Here is a 23,714-nt window from a genome sequence, read left to right as displayed (position 1 = left end):
ACTGCAGGTGTTACTTTTATACAAAATATTATTTTCATTTAACAATACATGTATTCTATCATTATTCAACAATGCAGTAGTGGCAAACGTATTTCATATTAATATTAATATAATATTAATGTTGATATTAATATAATATAATAGCAATGGAAATAAAAATTCACGTATGACTAAAACTTTATTCTGAATATTTCATTAAAAATCTTATTACAATCATCTCTCTCTCTCTCTCTCTCTCTCTCTCTCTCTCTCTCTCTCTCTCTCTCTCTCTCTCTCTCTCTCTCTCTCTCTCTCTCTCTCTCTCTCTTCAATTGAATAAATTTTCAATATTACTGAACATTTTTTTTATCTATTTTCACAACTTTGCTATAAAATTTTTCATTATTAGATTAATATCTTTATTCTAAAATTTAGCCTACTTCTAATAATAAAAAGCTCATAACCTCCTCGGGAACATCAATATTGGTGCCTTTGAATATATCAATAAGATATGAAACGGCTTTGACTCCTGGTTTTAGAGCGTCACCAAGGAAAATTTTGAATAAATATTCCATTTTGTGTAGATTTTCTCTAAAATGATTACATGACCTATATAATACCTTTCTCTTTACATGTGATATCCAGTTATCGCCTGTTTTATCTACATCAACTGAGCCTAATGATGTATACTTATTTCTAAATTTAAAAGCCACGAATCCTCCCATCAAAGAACTTAAGGACTCATTTACTGTCAGTGTTGCAGGTTTTATCTCTGCTAAATCTTTTACTTGATTTTCCTGTCTCGGTCTCATTGTTAACAGGCAGAAGGTGCTTCATGAGACACGCAGAGATACATAACTCGGAATTTAGATCATTGGGGCAACATTTAACCTTTGAGATGGAGCACTTATATTTAATCACTCTGTAATGACACAAGATGTACAGTAGCTTCATCATTATTACAAACATTAGGACCCTAAACTCATTAACTTTTGTTTCTACCCACAATGTATAACCTTAGTCTATATTAAAATTCCAAAGGTGACCGATGATCATGGCAATGACCAATTCGTCGTATAAAAGAAGAGAGATGTTCGACTGTGTCTTAACATAGTCGTCTTGTCATCAAGAGCTGTAATCCTTACAGTCCATGCAACATGTTATACGATAATCCTCTTACTAGAACGAAAACATTTTCACTTTCATTTTAGCATTAATAACAAAATATAGCATCTATTTCAACTAGACGTGGAGCGTTCGAGAAAGCACCTCTATCTTTCTTTACGAAAAACTTCATGTACGAATTATTCAAGCCAAACCAACAAACCATTAAAGATATAAGATCAGATGTTTCATTACAAAACTGACTTTTCAATAAGCCTTTGTTACTACAAAATTTGATGGAATTAGCCACTGAGGAAGAGAGTAACCGAACTGCTGTTTCTCACATTACCGTTTATAATCTCACACGTTTAAGTGACTCATTAATTTTGTAGTATATTTTGAGATCATTTACTGATAAAGGTACGATTTTTGACATAGAATTTGAGGTAATGATTTTATCTCCAACCTGAAAACCGTAGTCTATTGAATCATTTTGAATTAAGTTGATTAGATGGGATGGATCTGCCAAGACGAAAACTTTTGAAAAATTTCGAAGCAACAAAATTCTTTTTATTATAATCTGAAGCTCAAACAATAGTATTTATACATAAGAAAATTTATTTTTGCAAAATCTCTCTCTCTCTCTCTCTCTCTCTCTCTCTCTCTCTCTCTCTCTCTCTCTCTCTCTCTCTCTCTCTCTCTCTCTCTCTCTCTCTCTTATTCTTCCCATCGTAGCTAAAGATTTACTTGGATGAGAAATATGATTGATATATGCATATATTCTCGTAATTTTTTAAGTGAGCCTATTCATATACAGTTCTCCTAGTTGACCAAAATGCTACATGCAACGTATCCTAGTAAACGAAACTAAAGTGACGAGATATTAGTGATAGGCTTACCTGAATCACAACAGTAATTACATTATTATAAAGATTTTGTGTCAGTATGGCATCTTCTTTTAGACTTCAGACAGTCTTAGGGCAGCAATTGAGCAACTCGTGCCTAAGGTTTCTGGCAAAATCATTAGGTTGGAGATGTGACGAACAAATTCGTGCATATTTGGCATTGATACAATCATTTCTTTTGCATATATTCACCCACTTCTTACATAGTTCTACATCTTTTAGGAAACAGTAAAATCTATTTTTTTTTTTCATCACCCACAGTTATATTGGTCTTATAAGAATTGGAGCACCCACATATGACCCATATAATCATGATGAATCTGTCAACGCAAATGAAAACAAAAACGTCTGTGAAAAAAGAAAAACCATGGCATATTTCCCGCCTATAGGTTGCATGGCTGAACTATCCAGGTGATGTCATGCGCGTGAGTGTAGAAAACGGGACCGCTAGGTAACTCACCTTATCTTATTCCATCTTGGTACCTATCACGTATGTTATAAATACCCCATCGTAACGAAACTTTGTCCCCATTATCATGAATAGCCCTCCAAACTTCAGGATCACATTTCAGCACATAGTGGGTGGTCCCCCCGCCCCCTCAGGCATTTTTCTTCAGGACAGCACTTATCTTATATTCTATATTTTGGATTTCTTCCAGGCAGCGATTTCTTTTAATCAAAGAATTTACTACATCATCTTCATCATTGTACACATTGCATATCTTAATTTTTGGTTTTAGTCTTCCAATTTTTCTCGTTTCAGCGTCAGCCACCAATGTCTGGATTTTTTTTGCCACCTCGTCTCTGATCATATTGTTTGCAAAGTTTACAACAACATTTCGATTCGTAGTTGACCTCATGTTAAGTATAGGAACGTCTTTAAGTGCTTTTTCAACCTCACGTTTTCTTTCAGTAATTTTAGTTGTTGTATTAGTTGATTTAATTATCAACAGATATTTTTCCTTAACTTTGTCAGCAAATGTCGGTTTCTCTGGTTTTGGATTTATCACTGTTTGAAGTGTTTCTTTAATTGATTTCATATTCATGGCAAGAATGTCAACTTTCTCAGTGAGGTCGGTAGTCTGGGTGGAATTTGCTGCGTCTGCGCTAAGGTCCGCAAGTTTGTTTTCCAAGTCATCTATTTTCGCATCTTCATTCAGGGCCAGATCTCTCACGTTCACATCTTCCTTTAATTTTGATAATACTAAATTGTTCTGTCTGGCTTCACGTACGCAGTGTGGGCATAACCAATCTAGGTTATTCCGTTCATTTTCAGTGATGGCTGTCACTATATGCACACATTTCTTATGGTAGAGTCTATTACATTCACATGCTATCCATTTTTTTCCGTTCTCCCTCTGTGATATTACATATGAGGCAGACATAGTTAGGAGCAGACATAGTGTACTGTTTTGTATCACTTGGGTATCTTCATAAGACTAACTAATATCTTTTCAATGATATTCTAAGCGCGAAACACAAAGCTAAAACACGACTCAGGGTGTGTGTGACAGAGCTCCACACAACATGTCCACACTCTAGCAAGAGGGGGTTTTTCCCTTTTGTTTTATAACTCTATGGACGTTGAACACCATTCTATAGGGTGTTACCTAGGTGTTTGATTAAACCCCCTTAATTCTTGAAACAATCAAATAGATCTTTGATCTAAGGTTCCTATTTCTATTATATTTTATGTAAATGACTCACCCCTCTTCACTCGGCATTATCAATATTGTTTGTCGATTCTATTTGTGTTTTGTTTTTTGTGACTAACCCTTTGCTTAATTGTTAAATTTTGCCTTGCCTGTTAAGATGACTGTATGGAGATAACTGTAACATTCGTGATAAAGGCATATTAGGTTAAGGGAATCTCTGATATTGATATAACCCAACTGTGTTTATCTATAAGTCATCAACATATCTTATCTTGCTCATGTCGAACCCACAGGAGGGCATTGTTGTTTGCCTCTCTAAGATCTTGTTCAGAGCAATGAGGACCCAGTGGGATGTATTCCATTGTTTGTGGTGTTGCCCCATATGGGTATTCAGGGTTGGGAGCTAATCCCCATTTGTGGCGGTTATCCTCAGTTTTGCCTACTTTTCCCTTTGATCTGTTTAGGGTTACCCAGTCCTTCACAGTGAGGGTAAATCTACTGGACAGTCCTTCGTTTGAGTTGGGCAGCACGTCACTGGATGGCCATTGGTCACTTTTCTACCAATTTCTAGCCTGTAAGCAGTTGCCCAGATTGGTTTTAGTCCATCCACCGTTCCAAAGCTTTTACCAGTTTTCAATCTTCATCTTGTATATTGATTCCTGATGATTGAAGAGTGGAGGCATTCCGGGTTATATAATTGTTTATTATTTTCAGTTTCTACTAGCATTTCTCATCGGATATGGGGTGGTGGGATGCTGGCTATTTTATATGAAGATGGAAGAGGTGTTAATTTTAGGTACCAGTTGGCTAATAATCTGACAGGACATATTTAGCTCCTGGTCTACATTATGACCATGACATGATCTTGCCTACACTGATGCACAGTATCCGCAGTAGAGCAACAAAGTCCTAGGGTTCTTTGTCTCAGAGTTTTAGGATCTGTTCCCCAGCTGGTGTTGGTGAGCTTGCTGAGGAATTTGTTCCTAGTTGCCACTTTATGTTTGCTTTTATTTGTGTTCTCTTTAAAGGAGAGCGTTCTGTCAAGGGTGACACCTTAGTAGACTAGGTAGGGGGGATTTTCCAGTTCTTTGTCACGCTATTTGATCTTTACCTTTCTGTTTGCCTGGTGATCATTCAGGAGGAAGGCACACACTTGTGTTTTGCTCGGATTGGTATTAAGGTACCACTTTTTGTAGTAGGTGAAGAGGGTAGTCAGGGCGTTGGACAGTATTTTTTCAATGGCGGTTAAGGGGTCTGATTGTGTGGAAATGCACAGGTCATCTGCATAGACATACCTATGGATTTTCTGGCATTACAGCTGGTCATTTATGTTGATTAGCATAAGCACCAGCACTGACCCTTATGAAAGGATGTTGATCTGCATTCTTCATCTGCTTTTTCTGCCATCTATTAATATGAAAATATGCCGATTGGTAAGCAGTGATCCATAGATATGGGCCATGCTAGTATTCCATATAGTTTGAGTCATCTCTATGTTTTACAATTTCATATGCCGCCATAAGGTTGAGAAAGACTGTACCGGTGATTTGCTTTTTCTCAAACACATCCTCGTTGTATTGTGTTAGGTTTCATACCTGATGGAAGCAGGATTGCCTGGTCTAAAGCCAGCTTGGTCTGTAGACACTTGTTCTTCGATAGTAGAATATTGGTCGATAGCTTTTGGGGAATGATGGGTCTTTCTCTGGTTTCAGCAAGGCCGCTAATCTCACTCTTCCCTAAATCTTTGGGATTTGGTAGGCCGTTGCACAGGAATTGAATGGCAACAGGAGCCGAAATGTAAGATCATTTCTGTTATGTCATCTAGGCCGGCCACTTTCCAAGATTTGGGATGTTTCATGGTATCATTTAGTTCTAATACAAGGTGAATACGTGAATACTTGGAAGTTGTCGCCACTGTCTTGCATGAGACGGTCCATGAACTGTCCTAGTTGGTCCTAGCTGTTTCTTACCATCAATGTTTGAGTATTTCTTTATACTGTTTTGCTTATTATGTTCTTCTTATGTTAATGTTTTATAGCATGATTATCATAAGTTATATGCTTGTGTTAACGTGTGCATTTATGTTGTTATTCATTGTTGTCTTTCTTTCTGTTACAGATGTGGTAGTTTGCTATTGCTAATGTGTTGAATAAAGCTTGGAAATTATCACCAAGTATTACTTTCATTACAATTTATTCAACAAATACTCATCATGGCTAAGTTACTGAAGCCATCCAGACTGGACACTGATCCCAGCTCGTCCAATGCAGCCATAGAGTGGAAGCACTGGCATAGAACATTCACTCATTTCATAGAAGAAAATGGAGATGCTGCACCAGACAAGTTGAGGGCATTAGTGAATTGTGTGTCCTCGAGTGTATATGAACTGATCGAAGACTGTAGTACTTTTGTGGGTGCAATCGCCAAACTGGATAGTGTTTATGTCAAGTTGCCGAATGAGATTTTGCTAGACATGTTTTGGCGACGTGACGACAGCAGTCGGGAGAATCCATTGACAAATTTCTTTGTGAGTTACATAAACTCAGCAAAGACTGCAACTTCCAGCCAGTCGCAGCAGAACAATATCAGCAAGAGCTAGTACTTGATGCATTTATCAATGGTATTGCCTCAGTATTTATTCGTCAGCGGCTACTAGAGAATAAGTCACTGAATCTGGAGACTGCACATAGTCAAGCTCGTACATTGGATCTCGCCCAGCGCAGTGCCGACGCATATGCATCGGCACCTGTTCCTCATACTGCTGCTTTAGTTCCAGAGCGGCAGGCGCAACCCAACGGTGCCCAGCAGCAACATCCAACGTAAGAGGGAGCAGAAGGAAGTTCACCTGGAGTTTCAGCTGTTGGCGCTGCCTACTTATCAAAGAGAAAATGTTATTTTTATGGTAATGCACTTCACAGTACAGGTAGAGTGAGTTGTCCTGCACATACTGCCACATACAACAAATGCGGTAAAACAGGCCATTTTGCAAAAGTCTGTAAATCGAAAGTTTCAGGTAGTACCACTGCTACATTGTATAATCCCCCTTTGCTTACAATAACTGCCACTTATCCAAATAATCTTTCACATGCAGCTACAAACATCACTGTAAATGGCCACTCATTGAAGGCACTAGTTGATTCTTGTAGCTCAGATAGTTTTATACGCGAGGAAGTAGCGCAGAGACTAAAACTGACAGTAGTCCCTGCAAGCTCAGCGGTCTCAATGACATCAAAATCGTTCAGTGCTAGTTCCCCTTGATTTGTCATAGCAGACTTGGTTCACCTTGATCAGAGATATCCATGTATACTAGCGACAGCTGACATTGATGAACCCTCATTGTTTCCAAACTTACCTCAACAGTGTAAACCCATTGCAGTCAAATCCAGACGCTATAGTCAAGATGACCAGCTGTTTGTAAAAGACCAAATTTCACATTTGCTATCTGAAGGTGTCATTAGACCAAGTATATCCCCTTGGAGGACACAGGTTGTAGTAGTCAAAGATCCACTTGACAGGCACAAAAAGAGACTTTGTATTGATTACTCCCAGACCATTATCCAGTACATAGAACTAGATGCTTACCCCGTCCCAAGGATAGAGGATATGGTACATGACCTTTCAAAATATAAGGTGGTTTCCACATTTGACTTGAAGAGTGCATATCACCAAATCAGCATTAATGAGAGTGAGAGGAAGTACACTGCTTTTGACGGTGCAGGGAAAGTGTTTCATTTTTTGTAGGATTCCATTTGGTGTGACGAATGGTGTAGCTGCATTCCAAAGAGCTATGGACAAACTAGTTGAGGATGAGAAGCTCAATGATACTTTTCCATACCTAGACAATATCACTGTAGGTGGAGCATCTCAGGCTGAACATGATGAAAACGTTCAAAAGTTCTTGGAGGTGGTTCGGAAATGGAACCTTACCCTCAATGAAGTGAAATCGGTTATTTCTGTTCCTACAATCAATGTTCTAGTGTATTGTGTCGGGAATAATGTTATAAAGCCCGACCCAGACAGATTACGTCCCCTTAAAATATGGGCTCTCTGCGAAGAGCTCAAGGATTGTTTGCCTATTATGCCAAATGGATCCCTCGTTTATCTGACATGATCCATCCCTTAGTGAACACAGAAACATTTCCACTGAGCGACCCAGCACTAGCTGCTTTCAATTCTTTAAAAAAACAACTTATGGATGTTTCACTTCGGGCTGTGGATGAGAGTCTTCCTTTTGTTGTAGAGTGTGATGCTTCGGAAGTTGCTGTCTCCGCAGTCTTGAACCAAGGTGGCCGCCCAGTAGCTTTTATGTCGAGAACGCTCAAGGGTAGCGAGTTGCATTATTCAGCAGTGGAAAAAGAGGCCACCGCTATTATTGAAGCGGTTCGCAAGTGGAGCCATTTCTTAGCAAGACGACATTTTACTCTGATTACTGATCAAAGATCAGTGATGTTCATGTTAGACAGCAGGAAGCGAACTAAAATAAAGAACAACAAGATACAAGAGTGGAGGTTGGAGCTGGCATCCTACAGCTATACTATACAGTATCGTCCAGGGAAACAGAATATTGCACCGGACACCCTGACTCGTGCTTATTGTTGTTCTATTTCCTCAATGTCAAGTTTCACTGACATCCATGAGAACCTCTGCCATCCTGGCGTCACTCGCCTTTTGCACTTTGTGCGATCCAAAAACCTCCCATTTTCAACAGATGATGTGGAAAGTGTGTGTGCTTCTTGTAAAATTTGCACACAACAAAAACCAAAATTCCATCCTCCAGGAAAACGAGATCCCATAAAGGCCACCCAGCCAATGGAATGTCTTAGCATTGATTTCAAGGAGCCTTTGCCCTGTACCACGAATAATAAGTACATTCTTACGGTTGTTGACGAGTATTTACGTTTCCCCTTTGTGTTTCCCTGTCCAAACATGTATTCGAAAACAGTGATCAAATGTCTTGAATTTATCTTTATCCTTTGTGGAATGCCTAGTTTCATTCATCTAGATCAAGGTGCTTCTTTCATGTCCCAAAAACTGAAACTGTACCTTTCTCAGAAGGGGGTTGCAACCAGCAGAACGACACCTTATCATCCGATGGGCAACGGCCAGGTTGAGAGATACAATGGTATTTTTTGGAAATCTATTTGTTTAGTACTCGAAAGTCGTGGCTTGAAGACTCAACACTGGGAGATAGTACTTCCTGAGGTTTTGCGCTCAGTTAGGTCGCTCTTATGTACAGCAACCAATGAGACACCTCATGAACGATTTTTCAGGTTTCAGCAACGCTCTAGTTTTATAAGTACATTACCGTCATGGCTTTTGACTCCTGGACCCGTACTGTTGCGACGACATGTTAGGTCTAGCAAACATGAACCGTTAACTGAAGAGGTTCAACTCATGGATGCAAACTCAATGTATCCAAATTTCAAATATCCAGACGGTAGAGAATCAACTGTGTCTACCCATGACTTAGCCCTAAGTCTTTTAGGTGCAACGTCTCCTGTACACCATGTTGAACCATGAGGAGAGACGGAGTCCCCAGATACAACTGAAGTGCAGGATACACAAACTCATGATAGTTCACAAATTCATGATAACCGTGATTGTCATAAATCCAGTGAGCCCACTGAGATAAGAAGATCCACTCTTGTGTCAAGGTCTCCTGATCGCTGCGGATGGGATTAAACCAATACATTTGTTTTGATTAAAGTTGAATTTTTAAGGAGGGGGGAATGTGACAATATCAGTTGGTCCTAGCTGTTTCTTACCGTCAATGTTTGAGTATTTCTTTATATTGTTTTGTTTACTATGTTCTTCTTATGTTAATGTTTTACAGCATGATTATCATAAGTTATGTGCTTGTGTTAACGTGAGCAATCATGTTGTTATTCATTGTTGTCTTTCTTTCTGTTACAGATGTGGTAGTTTGCTAATGTGTTGAATAAAGCTTGGAAATTATCACCAAGTATTACTTTCTTTACAAGGTAACCCCACTCTTTGTTGTGAAGCTTGCAGTTCAGCAGCAGTTGGTGCATTACCTGGTTGGGAGTTAGGGCAGCTAATCTAAGTTGGGCTTCTTTTCAGAGTTCAATTTATTGATGGCTGCTCAGTCCTTTTTGCTGTTATGGGTCATGTCTATGGAAGTTATGACTTCATGCCAGCGTTCTTCTCTTTTGTAGCTGGTTGATGGCAGAAGGGCCTCTCCAAATTCCACGGTACTTTCAGCAAAAGGATTTCCATTATATGCCTGGGTGTACTCCGTGTACTGCTCTTCTGATTGATCATTGAAACCTGCAATGTAGCTCTTCCTGCAGTCTGTGGGGATGTGTTTCTTTGAAACTTCCCAAAGCAGTGATTGAAAGTCATTGTAGTGCTGTGGAACTGGGCTAATTTTGGATATCCCTGTCTCCAGGCCTGACTCAAAGCTTTCCCATTTTGCCCCTGCCGAGCCTATAAAGGGTTGTTAAAAGATAAACCCTCGACCCCTGAATAAGATGACAGCCAAATTCAGACACAAACTCCAATGCTAAAGGGATATCTGTGACCAAATTGAACTTCTTGCCAACTTAGGAGCCGATATACTCTGTCTACAGGAGACGCATAAGGATCTGGTTTTGCTAAGAATACCTGACATACACCTAGTAATATTCCACTCAAGTCCTGTTCATGGAAGTGCAATTTTTGTCAGGGATAAATCCATCTCAGTTGGCCTGCTGGAAATCCTCCAGAATGGACACTGAACACATAACCATCTCGAGTGTGTATAAACCGCCAACAGTAAAATCCCCATGGCCACAAACTTACTATTTAGGAAACAAGGCGTGCCTTGTGATTGGTGAGTTTAACAGCCATATCACCACCTTGGACTACAGCCATATAAACAGAGATGGTGAGGCCATTGAGAACTGGGCCACAACCTATGATCTAACCCTCCTGCATGATGCAAAAGATTAAGCATCCCTTTAGAGTGCACGGTGGAGACGGGGATATAACTCTGACATAGCATTTGCCTCATTGACACATTACTAGAACGCTGAAAAATCAATTGGTGATCCTATGCCAAAATTGCAACACTTACCAACAATAATCAACACAAAACCTTTAAATAAGACTCCAACAAAACTAAAACTAGACTCCCATTCAACTAGCACAAGGGGAGTGTACCTGGTCCAACCTTATTCTGCACCTATACTATTGGTCTATCGAAAATACTGCAAAGGCATGGTGTGAAGTTCAAACTATTTGCAGATGATACACAATTTTACTTCTCCATAAATGATATAGATGACACTACTGAAACTCTAAACCGAATCCTTGATAGTGTTAGAGAATGGATGACAATTGAACAACTAAAATTAAATGAGCACAAAACTGAGTTCATGGTGGTGGGTAAGAGAAACAGCGTGAGAAACTTAGGTGATATTCAAATGAACATAAATAAGACTCAGTGCCGATACTTAGTAAAGTTTGTGATCTAGTTGTATTTCTTAACTGTAACTTGTCTCTCAATGGCCCAACAAATAATGTAGTAAAAACTGCTGGTTATCCGAATTATAACCTTTCTTATTACCTAAATTATGCTTAATCAACTTAATCTTTTACTAATTTTAAACCTCTAACTTCTATCTTTGAAATAATAAATTTTTTTTCTCTTACGATTCCCTCTAACTTTTTTTTTTTTGCCGGCTCCCTCCCCCTCAGCTAGCACTCCCTCTTTCGCTTATTTTGCTTAGGATAGTTTATGCCCTATTCTTCTGCCTCCAACTAAATTGCTTTTCATTCCTTCCCACGATCTCCTACTTCGCTGGGACTCACTGCTATAACACTTTTTCTACTTCTCGATAAACAATGTCTATCAACAAGTTTCCTTTCATGCACCTAAAGAGGACCCACCGTACCAGGGCCTCTTTCTCTGTTGCCATGCTAGTCTAATATCCCCTTTTTTCCCTTTTTTCTTAATTAGTGGCAGCTAGAGGAACCTGTCCCTCGTTGAGTTATACGGGATTTCTTATAAGAAATGACGAGGCACCTGCTCTGCTGAAGCCATCCGTAGGAAGCATGGCATATTGTTATTACCGCCACCTGGAAACCAGATTCCATGCTGCTGAATGAGGATAAACAGTTCACTCAAAGCTACTAATTAGCTTATGCTATCTAAATTCAACGTAGTTAACAATCAATTATTCTTTAGAGTAATATTTCACACACTTTGTATAATATTAATCTCACTTGTATTAACGTAAACTATCTGAACCTTTCTCACATCATAGAATTCCCTCTTTCAAAGTAAATTAAATTCCAATCACATTTGCTTACAGGCTGCCAATGCAAGAGTCCGTGTTTTGCATAAGGCAAGGATATCTTTACAGAACAGAACATAACAGCTGGTTATCTAGGAAATATTGCTTTTATAAAAAAGTATTTGGGTGAAAATTCTGTAAAGAAACTTGTGATAAACTGTGTTATTACCAGGATTGACTACTGCAACTCCATCTATTACAATTTACCAAAAGTACAACCTACGAAATTACAAAACATAATAAACAGAGGAGCAAGACTGATAAAAGGTGTCCCACTTAGATAAAGTATCACCCCTATACTAATTGATTTACACTGGCTGCCGATTAAAGCAAGAATTGAATTTAAAATATGTACAATAACCACCAAGTTATCAGAACCAGTCGTCCAAATTACTTAAGAGAATTGCTACATGTTGTGCAACCAATAAATCGTGTCGACACGAGAATAGTTATGATTACTGTAGGCTCCAGAGCCTTTAAATATGTGGCCCCGAGACTTGACAATAAACTCCCACGAGACACCCGAATGATTGCAGTCATTAAGGCTTTCAAGAGGAAACTGAAGACTTTCTTATTCCATGAGTCGTATGACAGTGACGATTCAACAGTAAATGAGCAATACGTGATATGAAACGTTGTATACTATGAACGAACAAGATATAACGACAATGGAGGTCCTGTAGAGAGTGGGGTTCCCCTTCTGTATTGAACCGGAAAAGCAGCAGTCAAAGTAAGCAGTAAAAATGGAAAAGCTATGAGTCAAACCTGGAGACTGGGATATCCAATATCAGCACAGTCCCACAGTACTACAATGACCTCCAATCACTGGTTTGGGAAGTTTCAAAGCAACATCCATAGAATCTGCAGGAAGAGCTTTAAAAATTATTTATGTATTCATAAGGATCCCTCCTTCAGAGGAATGTGTAGGTATTGATGGTTAAGATATACACCCAAGTGAGCTCTTTCTGAAGTTGTTGAAGTGAACAATCCTCATTCTAAGGATAAGCAAGCAGGTAGATTTTACAATTGATTTAAAAACCACACATACGCTGCTGCTTTATTTTTCATTATTTGCAGTATTGTCCATAAATCAATTACTTTGTTCGACACTCAGTTAGGGTGTAGGCTACTATCCCAGAGCTGACAAGAGTGCTTGAACACTGAAGTGATACTGGTACTTACAAAACAAGAATATATCTGTCATTAATTATCTGGACATAAAATCCGTGTGTAAGGTTTACAAACTATAACATCCTATAAATTTTCCGGATCAGGTAAAGATTAGCGACCCTAGAACTTCCCAGGTAAAGATGAGCGACCCTGGAGAACTTCCCAGGTAAATATGAGCGACCCTGGAGAACTTCCCGGGTAAAGATGAGCGACCCTGGTAGTAATATGTTTCAAGAGGATTAATGAAAAAAAAAAAGAAATTAAAATCTTATTTAATTATCAAATATTTAGCAAATTGAAAATTGCACTTCACAAAAAATACAGTAAAATTTAAAAGAATTTATTGAAATTTTTTTTCCATTAAAGGAATTATAATTCGCAACATTGCAGGAAAAACACATTTATAAATCTAAAAAGAATTACTAAAATTAATATTGTTCAGATATTGTAGAACAAAATAAGTTAAATGTATTAAATGCGTCTCTCTCAAACCATAAAAATTCTTGAAGGTACGAATGTGAGAAATTTCTCTTGCATCCACGTTTGTTTTTTTATATTCAATTTATGCTTATTCCAATAACACTCAATAACTTAGGTATACACGCCGGTTGACCTGTCGACAAAATTAACAGAATGGTTGACAGTTTGGTGTGTAAAACCAAGGTTTCTTTAAATGTTTGGAAATGCTCGCCATTCATCACTGTAGATCATTGATCCTAGTAGCACTGCATTCTGAATTATGGGCAATAGCGTTTCTGCGCTACGGTTTTCTACAATCTCCATATAACCTAAGCCGGGGGATGTGCTTGTTTCAACTAACCCAAACACCCATATTTGTTCCTGTGGCCCACGTCCTTGATGATATTTAACTTTGTGTGCAAAACATGATTCACCTATCTGAACTACAGCACCGATTCCTCCCAACTTTATTGGATGTTTTTTCAAAAGATCTCATAAATATCTCCCTAAAAAAAAGCTATGTATATCAATTACAGTCACTTTAGAAAGGTTCAAAAGGCCCATAGCTTGCTCGACGTTTGAGTCATTGCACCACAAATATATTGCATGTACAAACTTTTGTAAAAAAAAAAAAAAAAAAAAAAAAAAAAAAAAAAAAAAAAAAAAAAAAAAAAAAAAAAAAACTTTACGAATAGAATTCTTTGCCTTTCGACTTCATCTAGTTTGTAACAGGAAGAATATCATCTACCAACAGAGGTTTAACACTATCTTGGTAAATCTGTCGATCCATTGTGGGGTGGCTTCTTCAAAATATCAATATTCTAGATATAGTAAAGATTTTAACCTGTACACAATTCTATCTACTCCATGTTCAACAGTTATACAGTACCATCAACAACTTGTCACAATACCGCTAACAACTTTCTACAAAAGCCTACCATTAACAACTTGTTTTAAAGTCTCCTAGAACTAAGTAGTTTATATCTATATCTTCTTTTCCTATTTAGGCTTCCAGTTCTTTGATGATCCATTTGTTCTTTGGTAGATAGGCCTACATGATGCTAGATAGATATTGTGCAGCTTAAACTGCAATTAACTTACAATGATATTTGAAATCATTATATCTGAGTTCTTGATAATAATCTCTTCTACTATATGTTTTTCTTTTTTATATACGAGAAAGATTCCACTTTTTTGTGTCTTTCTCTACTCTGTTCTTTTCTAAATAGCTGAATTTGACTGGGATATAAACATTCATGTATTTAAGCTGTGACTCTGTCATACTTACGAACCTTAACTAGGTCATTTTTGCTTTATATTTTTCGATTTTTATTTTAATTTCATATGCCACTTTACATTTATTTCTTTCTTGAGTTCTTATTCTTTATACTTTCTTACTTCTAAAATTCTAATATAATACTTTTTGCATATTTCTAAAAGAGAATTTTTCCCTACCATCCCCCGTACAATTCCCTTATTTGGTTTTCCACTATCTCCTTAACTAATTGTTTATCATCTAAAGTAACGATGTTATGAAATACCATCACCTTTAAATACTTTATCATATTTTCAATTGTCCCTCTTCCCGTTTCTGCTATTAACCCTTAATAAGGCATGGCTGCAATTTGTTCAAACATTCCTTTCACAATTTTGTACTGAATACTCTCTAGCTCTTTCATTTCTTTTTCCCATATTACTGTGGAGAATTTTTCTTCATTCTTCTTCTTCCTTTTGTATTGTCTCTCCTAATACTGTAGCTACCCATTAAACGTTCTTTCCTACATTAAGTTTTCTTCACCAAAACATCGTGAGAACTATTTTAAACTAAATAAACCTGTTGACAATAGCGTATGCCATGCTCGTGACGTCACAGCATAGAAACGCACAGCAAAAGCCTTAGGGCTTGGCCACACCAAGCATGGCTAGCGGCGCGGTTAGCTGGAAGAGGTTCCCGCGGCAAATTGAAACCTAAGTTATCTTATGTAGGTGGCCAGATAGAAGGCACGAGAAGCCTCCAACCGCTGCAGCTGCCGCCAGACTATGTTTCATGTTTTAAAAAAATCGTGGCGGTTCCGAGCGTCTTCACCCAAGATTACACCATTTTTCATCAGTTCCTGAAGGGGTAACGTTCAGTTGTTCGTTTTCAGCCATAACTAATCAACAATTTATTGGGAGGTGGTTCAGAGAGCAAAAATAAATTAAATAAATGGAAGTTATGGCAATCAGCTGCAAATGGATGGTGATAAAATAGGGGGTAGGCCTACACCTTTTTGTGCTTTGCAACCTATTTAATCACCATATATATATATATATATATATATATATATATATATATATATATATATATATATATATATATATATACTGTATATATATATATATATATATATATATATATATATATATATATATATATATTGCTGTCTAAGAGTTATTTATATTTTACAGTGAAACAGTTTTTATGTAAAAACAAACAAGTCAGTTTGGAATTCGAGAGGTTGATTAACTTGCCGGTAGTAGTATGTATTATATATGTTTGGTTCCCAGTCATGAGCCATAGTATAATATATTTTTCGGTGCCCAGACATAGGAGCTATGATAATATAATCTATTTTTGGTACTCAGAACATGGAAACATAATTGTATAATATATCTTTTGGTGCCAGACCCGGGACCCATAATAATATAATATATTTTATGGTGCCTAGACATGAGCCATAATAATGTAATATATTTTTGGTGCCCAGTCCAGGGACCCATAATCTTACAATAATAATATATATGTATGTATATATATATATATATATATATATATATATATATATATATATATATATATATATATATATATATGTATGTATGTATGTATATCATCTCCTACGTCTATTGATGCAAAGGGCCACAGTTAGATTTTGCCAGTTGTCTCTATCTTGAGCTTTTAAATCAATACTTTTCCATTCATCATCTCCTACTTTACGCTTAATAGTCCTCAGCCATGTAGAACTGGGTATTTCAACTATTCTAGTGCCTTTTGGAGCCCAGTTGAAAGTTTGGTGAACTAATCTCTGTTTGGGAAGTGCGAAGAGCCTGTCCAAACAATTTTCATCTACTCCTCATCATGATCTCATCCAACTATGGTACTCTGGTAAAATCTTTTATAGCTTCATTTTTAAATCTGTCCGGCCATTTAACTCCCAATTTTCTTCTGAGGGCTTTGTTCTCAAATCTACAATATCTGTTGGATATTGTTGCATTGGCATACCACGACTCATTTCCATACAGTAACACCGATCTCACTAAACTGATATATAGCCTGATTTTCATATGTAATTTCAGGCCATTTGACTTCCAAATTTTACTTAACCTAGCCAGTGTTAGATTTGCTTTTTCAATCTTTCATTAGTTAATCTTTCATTAACTCCAATTCTAAAGATCTTGTATTAGAGATCATCGTTCTTAAATATTTAAATGATTACACCTCATTACTCCATCCTCCTTCCAATGATATTTCATTATCCATTGCACATTATGTTCTCATCATCTCTGTCTTTCTTTGATCTATCTGCTTAACATATATATATATATATATATATATATATATATATATATATATATATATATATACACATATATACACACACATATATATATATATATACATACATATACATATATATATATATATATATATATATATATATATATATATATATATATATATATATATATATAAAATATTATGGCTGGCAAATTACACAAATTCCTGTGTTCCAAAAATCAACTGCTCTACTTTACATAAATTTGTTACACTTGAAAAATACTCGAGTTCTGAGAATGTTGCACAACTCCCAGATGGCAATATATATAAACACTGAATATACAAAGGTCTCATATGTTACACCCAAAACAAAACTGGGTGATTATTTAATATGAACTATTCAAGAATCAACCTCTTACTTCGTTCTTGGTCAGGGATTACGAACAAAGCACTGATAGAAAATATTAGTGATCGAAATAATACACACCACAAAAATAAATATATTCTATAAAAAGTCAATAATGATTCAGAAATGATTAACACCAAAAATAAGTCAGTCGATATATTAAATCTGAACTAAACCTTAGACTAAGACAAAAGAAAGACACTAAAAAGTTATACAATCCCTTGTTTCATTGGAAATTGATTTATAAGAATATTTAATTTTGATAATTAATGAAAAGAGTTAACACTTTAACACTCTAATGAATAAACCATAAAGAAATTTACATATACGTAATTGTTACACTTACATCTTTTGGTTCACATGAGGTTACAGAACGGCTAAGCAAAAATTTTAATGCACTTCACTGTTTACCCTAGAAAAATTTATTTTAGATGTACTTACATTACCACACTACATTCAATTAACATTTAATAATTTCACCAGCATTTGAACAAGACTATACACTATAAATGTTGGGTGAAAATCACTTATTCACATTTGAGAGGACACACACTTGAGAGGAGAGAGGGCAGGCGAGCTTGGCCCTTTTAAAGGGATAGGCTGGATCTCTTCTGCTGCTTATGCATTCTAGGTGCTATATATATTGACTTAATTCGTCTAGAATTTTCTAATAGATCGTTCTCGTGGCGTGGGAGCAAGGCCTTAAGGTTGCTAATGTAGTAAATGAAAAGGGGTACTAACCTTGCTTGTGAGGCAACCCTCTCTCAGCTAATTCTACCCACCTACCTCTCATGACAAAAAAAAAAAAAAGGAGTAAATCTGATTCGAGAATTTTCATGCACTTTCTAACCCCGTGGAACCATAAAATTTACGTAATCCCTCATGTTATTACCTCTTGTGTGTGATACAGCATATCTAAACGAGTTACATAAGACTTCGTAACAAAACTACGTGAAATAAAAAGTTAATTCTTAAAAATAACGTAAATTTGCATATACAAAACTGAATGAAAATAAAATTGAAGGGACCACACGCTATGGGGTTTTGACATAACTTTCAGAAATATAAAATTTGTTTTATTGTTTCTATGTATGCAGAAACATATTGTACATGCTCTCCAGAAGTTTCAGCCAATTAATTTTACAAATAATGAAGATATAGCGGTCTTTAATAAATGATGACGTCATCTTTATTGCTTCGTCTGCATGACTGGGTTTGACAGAATCATCTTTGTGTGTTTATTTTTTTTTTCATTTATATAGCGGTTTTTTCACTTATATTTCGAAATCTTCTACGTCTGGCAGAGATGGAAGGCATTGGTAGAGGGTAGGCGAACGCAACTGCAATCTACGAGAAGAATAGCCAGTTTCTAAAGACATATAGAAGTTACATTGCATGTGTGTTTGTTTACTTGCAGTTCGTATATATATCACATTTTTACAACGTCCTCGTGAACTTTATAGCAAGGCCAGTGTTTCCTAAGGTCAAAGAAAGAACAACAAGTAAGCAGAGAGCAACAAATAAGAGCCAAAAAGAGAGAGAAACATGAAGAAGAGTATAAAGCTGGAACATACTAAGAAAAAATATGGCAACAATGAGAAGCCACTGGCAGCTCATGACACCCTTACACCAAGTGTATTAGCAAACATAGTGTTTAAATACCTCGTTTAGGAAGCCTTCATGTAGGAATAAACAATATAAGTACAAAGTATGGTTATTATAATAACGTTATCTTGATTTTTTTAAGAAAGAGACTGAAAATTTATAGCAAATCTTTGGGAGCTCATAACTCAAAAACATACTCACACTTAGGTACATTTTTCTCACTTATTGTTCGATTTTAGAGAGAAATATGTTGAAAAGAGGAATAAGAATCCACAACTTTGTGTACCAGAATTTTTATTTTCTCGTTTCTCTTTTTTTTCATGATTATTCTACATCTAGACGAAGAAATTAAGAAAAAAAATCATTAAAAATAAGAAATAGGAAAATCGAAAATCTGTCACATAGAATTGTTTGAGTTATAAAGAAGTTTTTTAAGGTATTGTAAGGACATCCTTCCCCTGGACTCTTTTCTGTATATTATAACTTTATTGATTATTCCACACAGTGGATTTTTGTATAACGATGGTGCGCTTTTTGAGAGTTTTATTTTCATGCATAATAATATATATTTCATTAGGCTACCGCCTAATGAAATATATAAATTAGAATAGCGCCAACGTTATCCCTGCGTGTCGTATGAGGCGACTAAAAGGGACGGGACGAGGGGGCTGGGAACCCCCTCTCCTGTAAAAAATTCCTGCGAGACATCGACAAGGAGATGGAGCTGGGGGGAGAGTGACTGCTCCCCGCACTCTAGTTTTGGGGTGTCTGAATGTGCGTGGATGTAGTACGATAGAGAGTAAAAGATGTGAGATTGGAAGTATGTTTAGAAGTAGAAGGATGGATGTATTGGCCTTGTGTGAGACAAAGATGAAAGGAAAGGGTGAAGTGATGTTTGGTGAAATGTCTGGTAGAGTGTCTGGGATTGAAAGGGGAAGAGCGAGAGAGGGTGTGGCGTTATTGCTGAGTGAATGGATGACAGGTAAAGTAGTGGAATGGAAGGAGATATCATCTAGGTTAATGTGGGTAAGGGTTAGGTTGGGTAGGGAATGTTGGGCGTTTGTCAGTGCGTATGGGCCAGGTAGTGAGAAAAGTGAAGAAGAGCGGAATGAGTTCTGGAATGATTTGACTAGGTGTGTAGAAGGACTGGGTAGAAGGAATTATGTAGTTGTTATGGGTGACTTAAATGCTAGAGTGGGCGCTGGAGAGGTAGAAGGTGTCATTGGTAAGTATGGCGTACCAGGTGAAAATGAGAGTGGTGAGAGACTGGTAGACATGTGTGTTGAACAAGAGATGGTAATAAGTGCTAGCTTCTTTAAAAAGAAAGATAAAAATAAGTATACATGGGTAAGAGTGGCAAATGGAAGAGTAGTAGAAAGGGCATTAATGGATTATGTGTTGGTGACTAAAAGAATGTTTGGAAGATTGAAAGACGTGCACGTGTATAGGGGTATGGCTAACGGTATGTCTGATCATTTTTTGGTGGAAGGAAAATTAGTTGTAGCAAAAGAGTGGGGGAATAGAGTAGGTGGATGTAAAAGGGAGGTAGTGAGGATTGAAGAGCTAATAAAACCGGGGGTAAAAAGTAAATATCAGGAAAGGTTGAAAATGGCATATGATGAGGTGAGAGTAAGAGAAACTGGTAATTTAGAGGAGGAGTGGAAGTTAGTAAAAGAAAATTTTGTTGGGATTGCAAGTGATGTATGTGGTAAGAAGGTTGTTGGAGGCAGCATGAGGAAGGGCAGTGAATGGTGGAATGAAGGAGTGAAGGTGAAAGTGGAAGAGAAAAAGAGGGCTTTTGAAGAATGGCTGCAGAGTAATAGTATAGAGAAGTATGAAAAATATAGAGAGAAAAAGGTGGAAGTAAAGCGCAAGGTACGTGAGGCAAAGAGGGCAGCTGACCTGAGGTGGGGTCAGGGATTGGGTCAGTCATATGAAGAGAATAAGAAGAAGTTTTGGAAAGAAGTGAAGAGAGTAAGGAAGGCTGGCGCAAGAATTGAAGAGACAGTGAAAGATGGAAATGGAAGGTTGTTAAAAGGAGAGGAGGCAAGGAAAAGGTGGGCGGAATATTTTGAAAGTTTGCTGAATGTTGAGGATAATAGGGAGGCAGATATAATTGCTGTTCCAGGTGTTGAGGTGCCAGTGATGGGAGATGAGAATGAGAGAGAGATAACAATAGATGAAGTGAGGAGAGCACTAGATGAAACGAGAGTAGGAAAAGCATCTGGTATGGATGGTGTGAAAGCTGAGATGTTGAAGGAAGGGGGTGTGACTGTACTTGAATGGTTGGTGAGATTGTTTAATATGTGTTTTGTGTTGTCAATGGTACCAGTAGATTGGGTTTGTGCATGTATTGTACCACTATATAAGGGTAAGGGAGATGTGCATGAGTGTTGTAATTCAAGAGGTATTAGTTTGTTGAGTGTAGTTGGAAAAGTGTATGGTAGAGTATTGATTAATAGGATTAAGGATAAAACAGAGAATGCAATCTTGGAAGTACAGGGTGGTTTTAGAAGAGGTAGGGGTTGTATGAATCAGATTTTTACAGTTAGGCAGATATGCGAGAAATATTTAGCAAAAGGTAAGGAGGTGTATGTTGCGTTTATGGATCTGGAGAAAGCATATGATAGAGTTGATAGGGAAGCAATGTGGAATGTGATGAGGTTATATGGAGTTGGTGGAAGGTTGTTGCAAGCAGTGAAAAGTTTATACGAAGGTAGTAAAGCATGTGTTAGAATAGGAAATGAAGTGAGTGATTGGTTTCCGGTGAGAGTGGGGCTGAGACAGGGATGTGTGATGTCGCCGTGGTTGTTTAACTTGTATGTTGATGGAGTGGTGAGAGAGGTGAATGCTCGAGTGCTTGGACGAGGATTAAAACTGGTAGGCGAGAATGACCATGAATGGGAGGTAAATCAGTTGTTGTTTGCGGATGATACTGTACTGGTAGCAGACACAGAAGAGAAGCTTGACCGACTAGTGACAGAATTTGGAAGGGTGTGTGAGAGAAGGAAATTGAGAGTCAATGTGGGTAAGAGTAAGGTTATGAGATGTACGAGAAGGGAAGGTGGTGCAAGGTTGAATGTCATGTTGAATGGAGAGTTACTTGAGGAGGTGGATCAGTTTAAGTACTTGGGGTCTGTTGTTGCAGCAAATGGTGGAGTGGAAGCAGATGTACGTCAGAGAGTGAATGAAGGTTGCAAAGTGTTGGGGGCAGTTAAGGGAGTAGTAAAAAATAGAGGGTTGGGCATGAATGTAAAGAGAGTTCTGTATGAGAAAGTGATTGTACCAACTGTGATGTATGGATCGGAGTCGTGGGGAATGAAAGTGAGGGAGAGACAGAAATTGAATGTGTTTGAGATGAAGTGTCTAAGGAGTATGGCTGGTGTATCTCGAGTAGATAGGGTTAGGAACGAAGTGGTGAGGGAGAGAACGGGTGTAAGAAATGAGTTAGCGGCTAGAGTGGATATGAATGTGTTGAGGTGGTTTGGCCATGTTGAGAGAATGGAAAGTGGTTGTCTGCTAAAGAAGGTGATGAATGCAAGAGTTGATGGGAGAAGTACAAGAGGAAGGCCAAGGTTTGGGTGGATGGATGGTGTGAAGAAAGCTCTGGGTGATAGGAGGATAGATGTGAGAGAGGCAAGAGAGCGTGCTAGAAATAGGAATGAATGGCGAGCGATTGTGACGCAGTTCCAGTAGGCCCTGCTGCTTCCTCCGGTGCCTTAGATGACCGCGGAGGTAGCAGCAGTAGGGGAGTCAGCATTATGAAGCTTCATCTGTGGTGGAAATGTGGGAGGTTGGGCTGTGGCACCCTAGCAGTACCAGCTGAACTCGGTTGAGTCCCTGATTAGGCTGAAGGAACATAGAGAGTAGAGGTCCCCTTTTTGTTTTGTTTCGTTGTTGGTGTCGGCTACCCCCCAAAATTGGGGGAAGTGCCTTGGTATATTGATTGATTGACCGCCTTGGTATTTGTTGATTTGAAAACACAAATGATTTGGTGGTTGGAAATGTTCCCTCCCGGGCTACTTATCCATCCGCATTCTGTAATACAGTGACCGTTGCATGTTCAGTAAATTGTCAGTCTCTCTCTGCCCGTCTTGTTGTCCTCACAACTGGTGACCCCGGAGATGTTGGAAACACATGGCATTTTTGGCTTACCATTAACGGACTAATTACGGCTGCATTCCTTCGTATACCTCCTTTTGCCATTATCGTTTAACGATGTCTTTTGGCTTCATCCCACTTAGTTTCGTGAGGCAGCAACGATGAGTATATCTGACATAACCAGCTCACGCCCTTGGCCCGATGCATCAACTGACCATGATGAAACCACCCAGCCCATCGTGCCAAGCAACCACTCAGCTGCGCCCAAAGTCACAAAACAACACTGCCTCCTGGTTCCTGAGGGCGGACATACTCTTCAGGGTGGCCAAGCTAAACGGCCCCTGCGCCAAAGCTGACATCATCCTTACCTCCATCCCTGAGGAGATCTTTGATAAGATCTCCCCATGGCTCGACGTTCACTCCGGTCAGGTATCCTATGATGACCTACGAACCAAACTAATCAATATATACTCGCTTTCCGTACCGGCAAGGGCA

The 23,714-nt window shown here is 37.9% G+C and overlaps 1 protein-coding gene across 1 annotated transcript; it reads left to right on the top strand.

Moving 5' to 3' along the window:
* Positions 1-5,855: 5,855 nt before the first annotated feature.
* Positions 5,856-7,384, top strand: LOC137619583 (uncharacterized). Its single transcript, XM_068349751.1, has 4 exons — positions 5,856-6,170; positions 6,290-6,462; positions 6,562-6,838; positions 7,004-7,384. The coding sequence occupies exons 1-4, from the start codon at positions 5,856-5,858 to the stop codon at positions 7,382-7,384; spliced, it is 1,146 nt and encodes a 381-aa protein (XP_068205852.1).
* Positions 7,385-23,714: the final 16,330 nt, after the last annotated feature.

This window comes from Palaemon carinicauda, chromosome 2, assembly GCF_036898095.1.
Source record: "Palaemon carinicauda isolate YSFRI2023 chromosome 2, ASM3689809v2, whole genome shotgun sequence".
In the NCBI taxonomy this organism is placed as follows: domain Eukaryota; kingdom Metazoa; phylum Arthropoda; class Malacostraca; order Decapoda; family Palaemonidae; genus Palaemon; species Palaemon carinicauda.
The sequence above is the reverse complement of the archived record's forward strand: the minus strand, read 5'-3'. Positions and strand labels throughout refer to the sequence as shown.

Coding starts and splice junctions, on each gene's coding strand:
- LOC137619583 (XM_068349751.1), top strand. CDS start 5,856: ATGGCTAAGTTACTGAAGCCATCCAGACTGGACACTGATCCCAGCTCG. Junction 6,171..6,289: donor ATCCATTGACAAATTTCTTT/GTGAGTTACATA, acceptor TTTATTCGTCAG/CGGCTACTAGAGAATAAGTC. Junction 6,463..6,561: donor GCCCAGCAGCAACATCCAAC/GTAAGAGGGAGC, acceptor TGCACTTCACAG/TACAGGTAGAGTGAGTTGTC.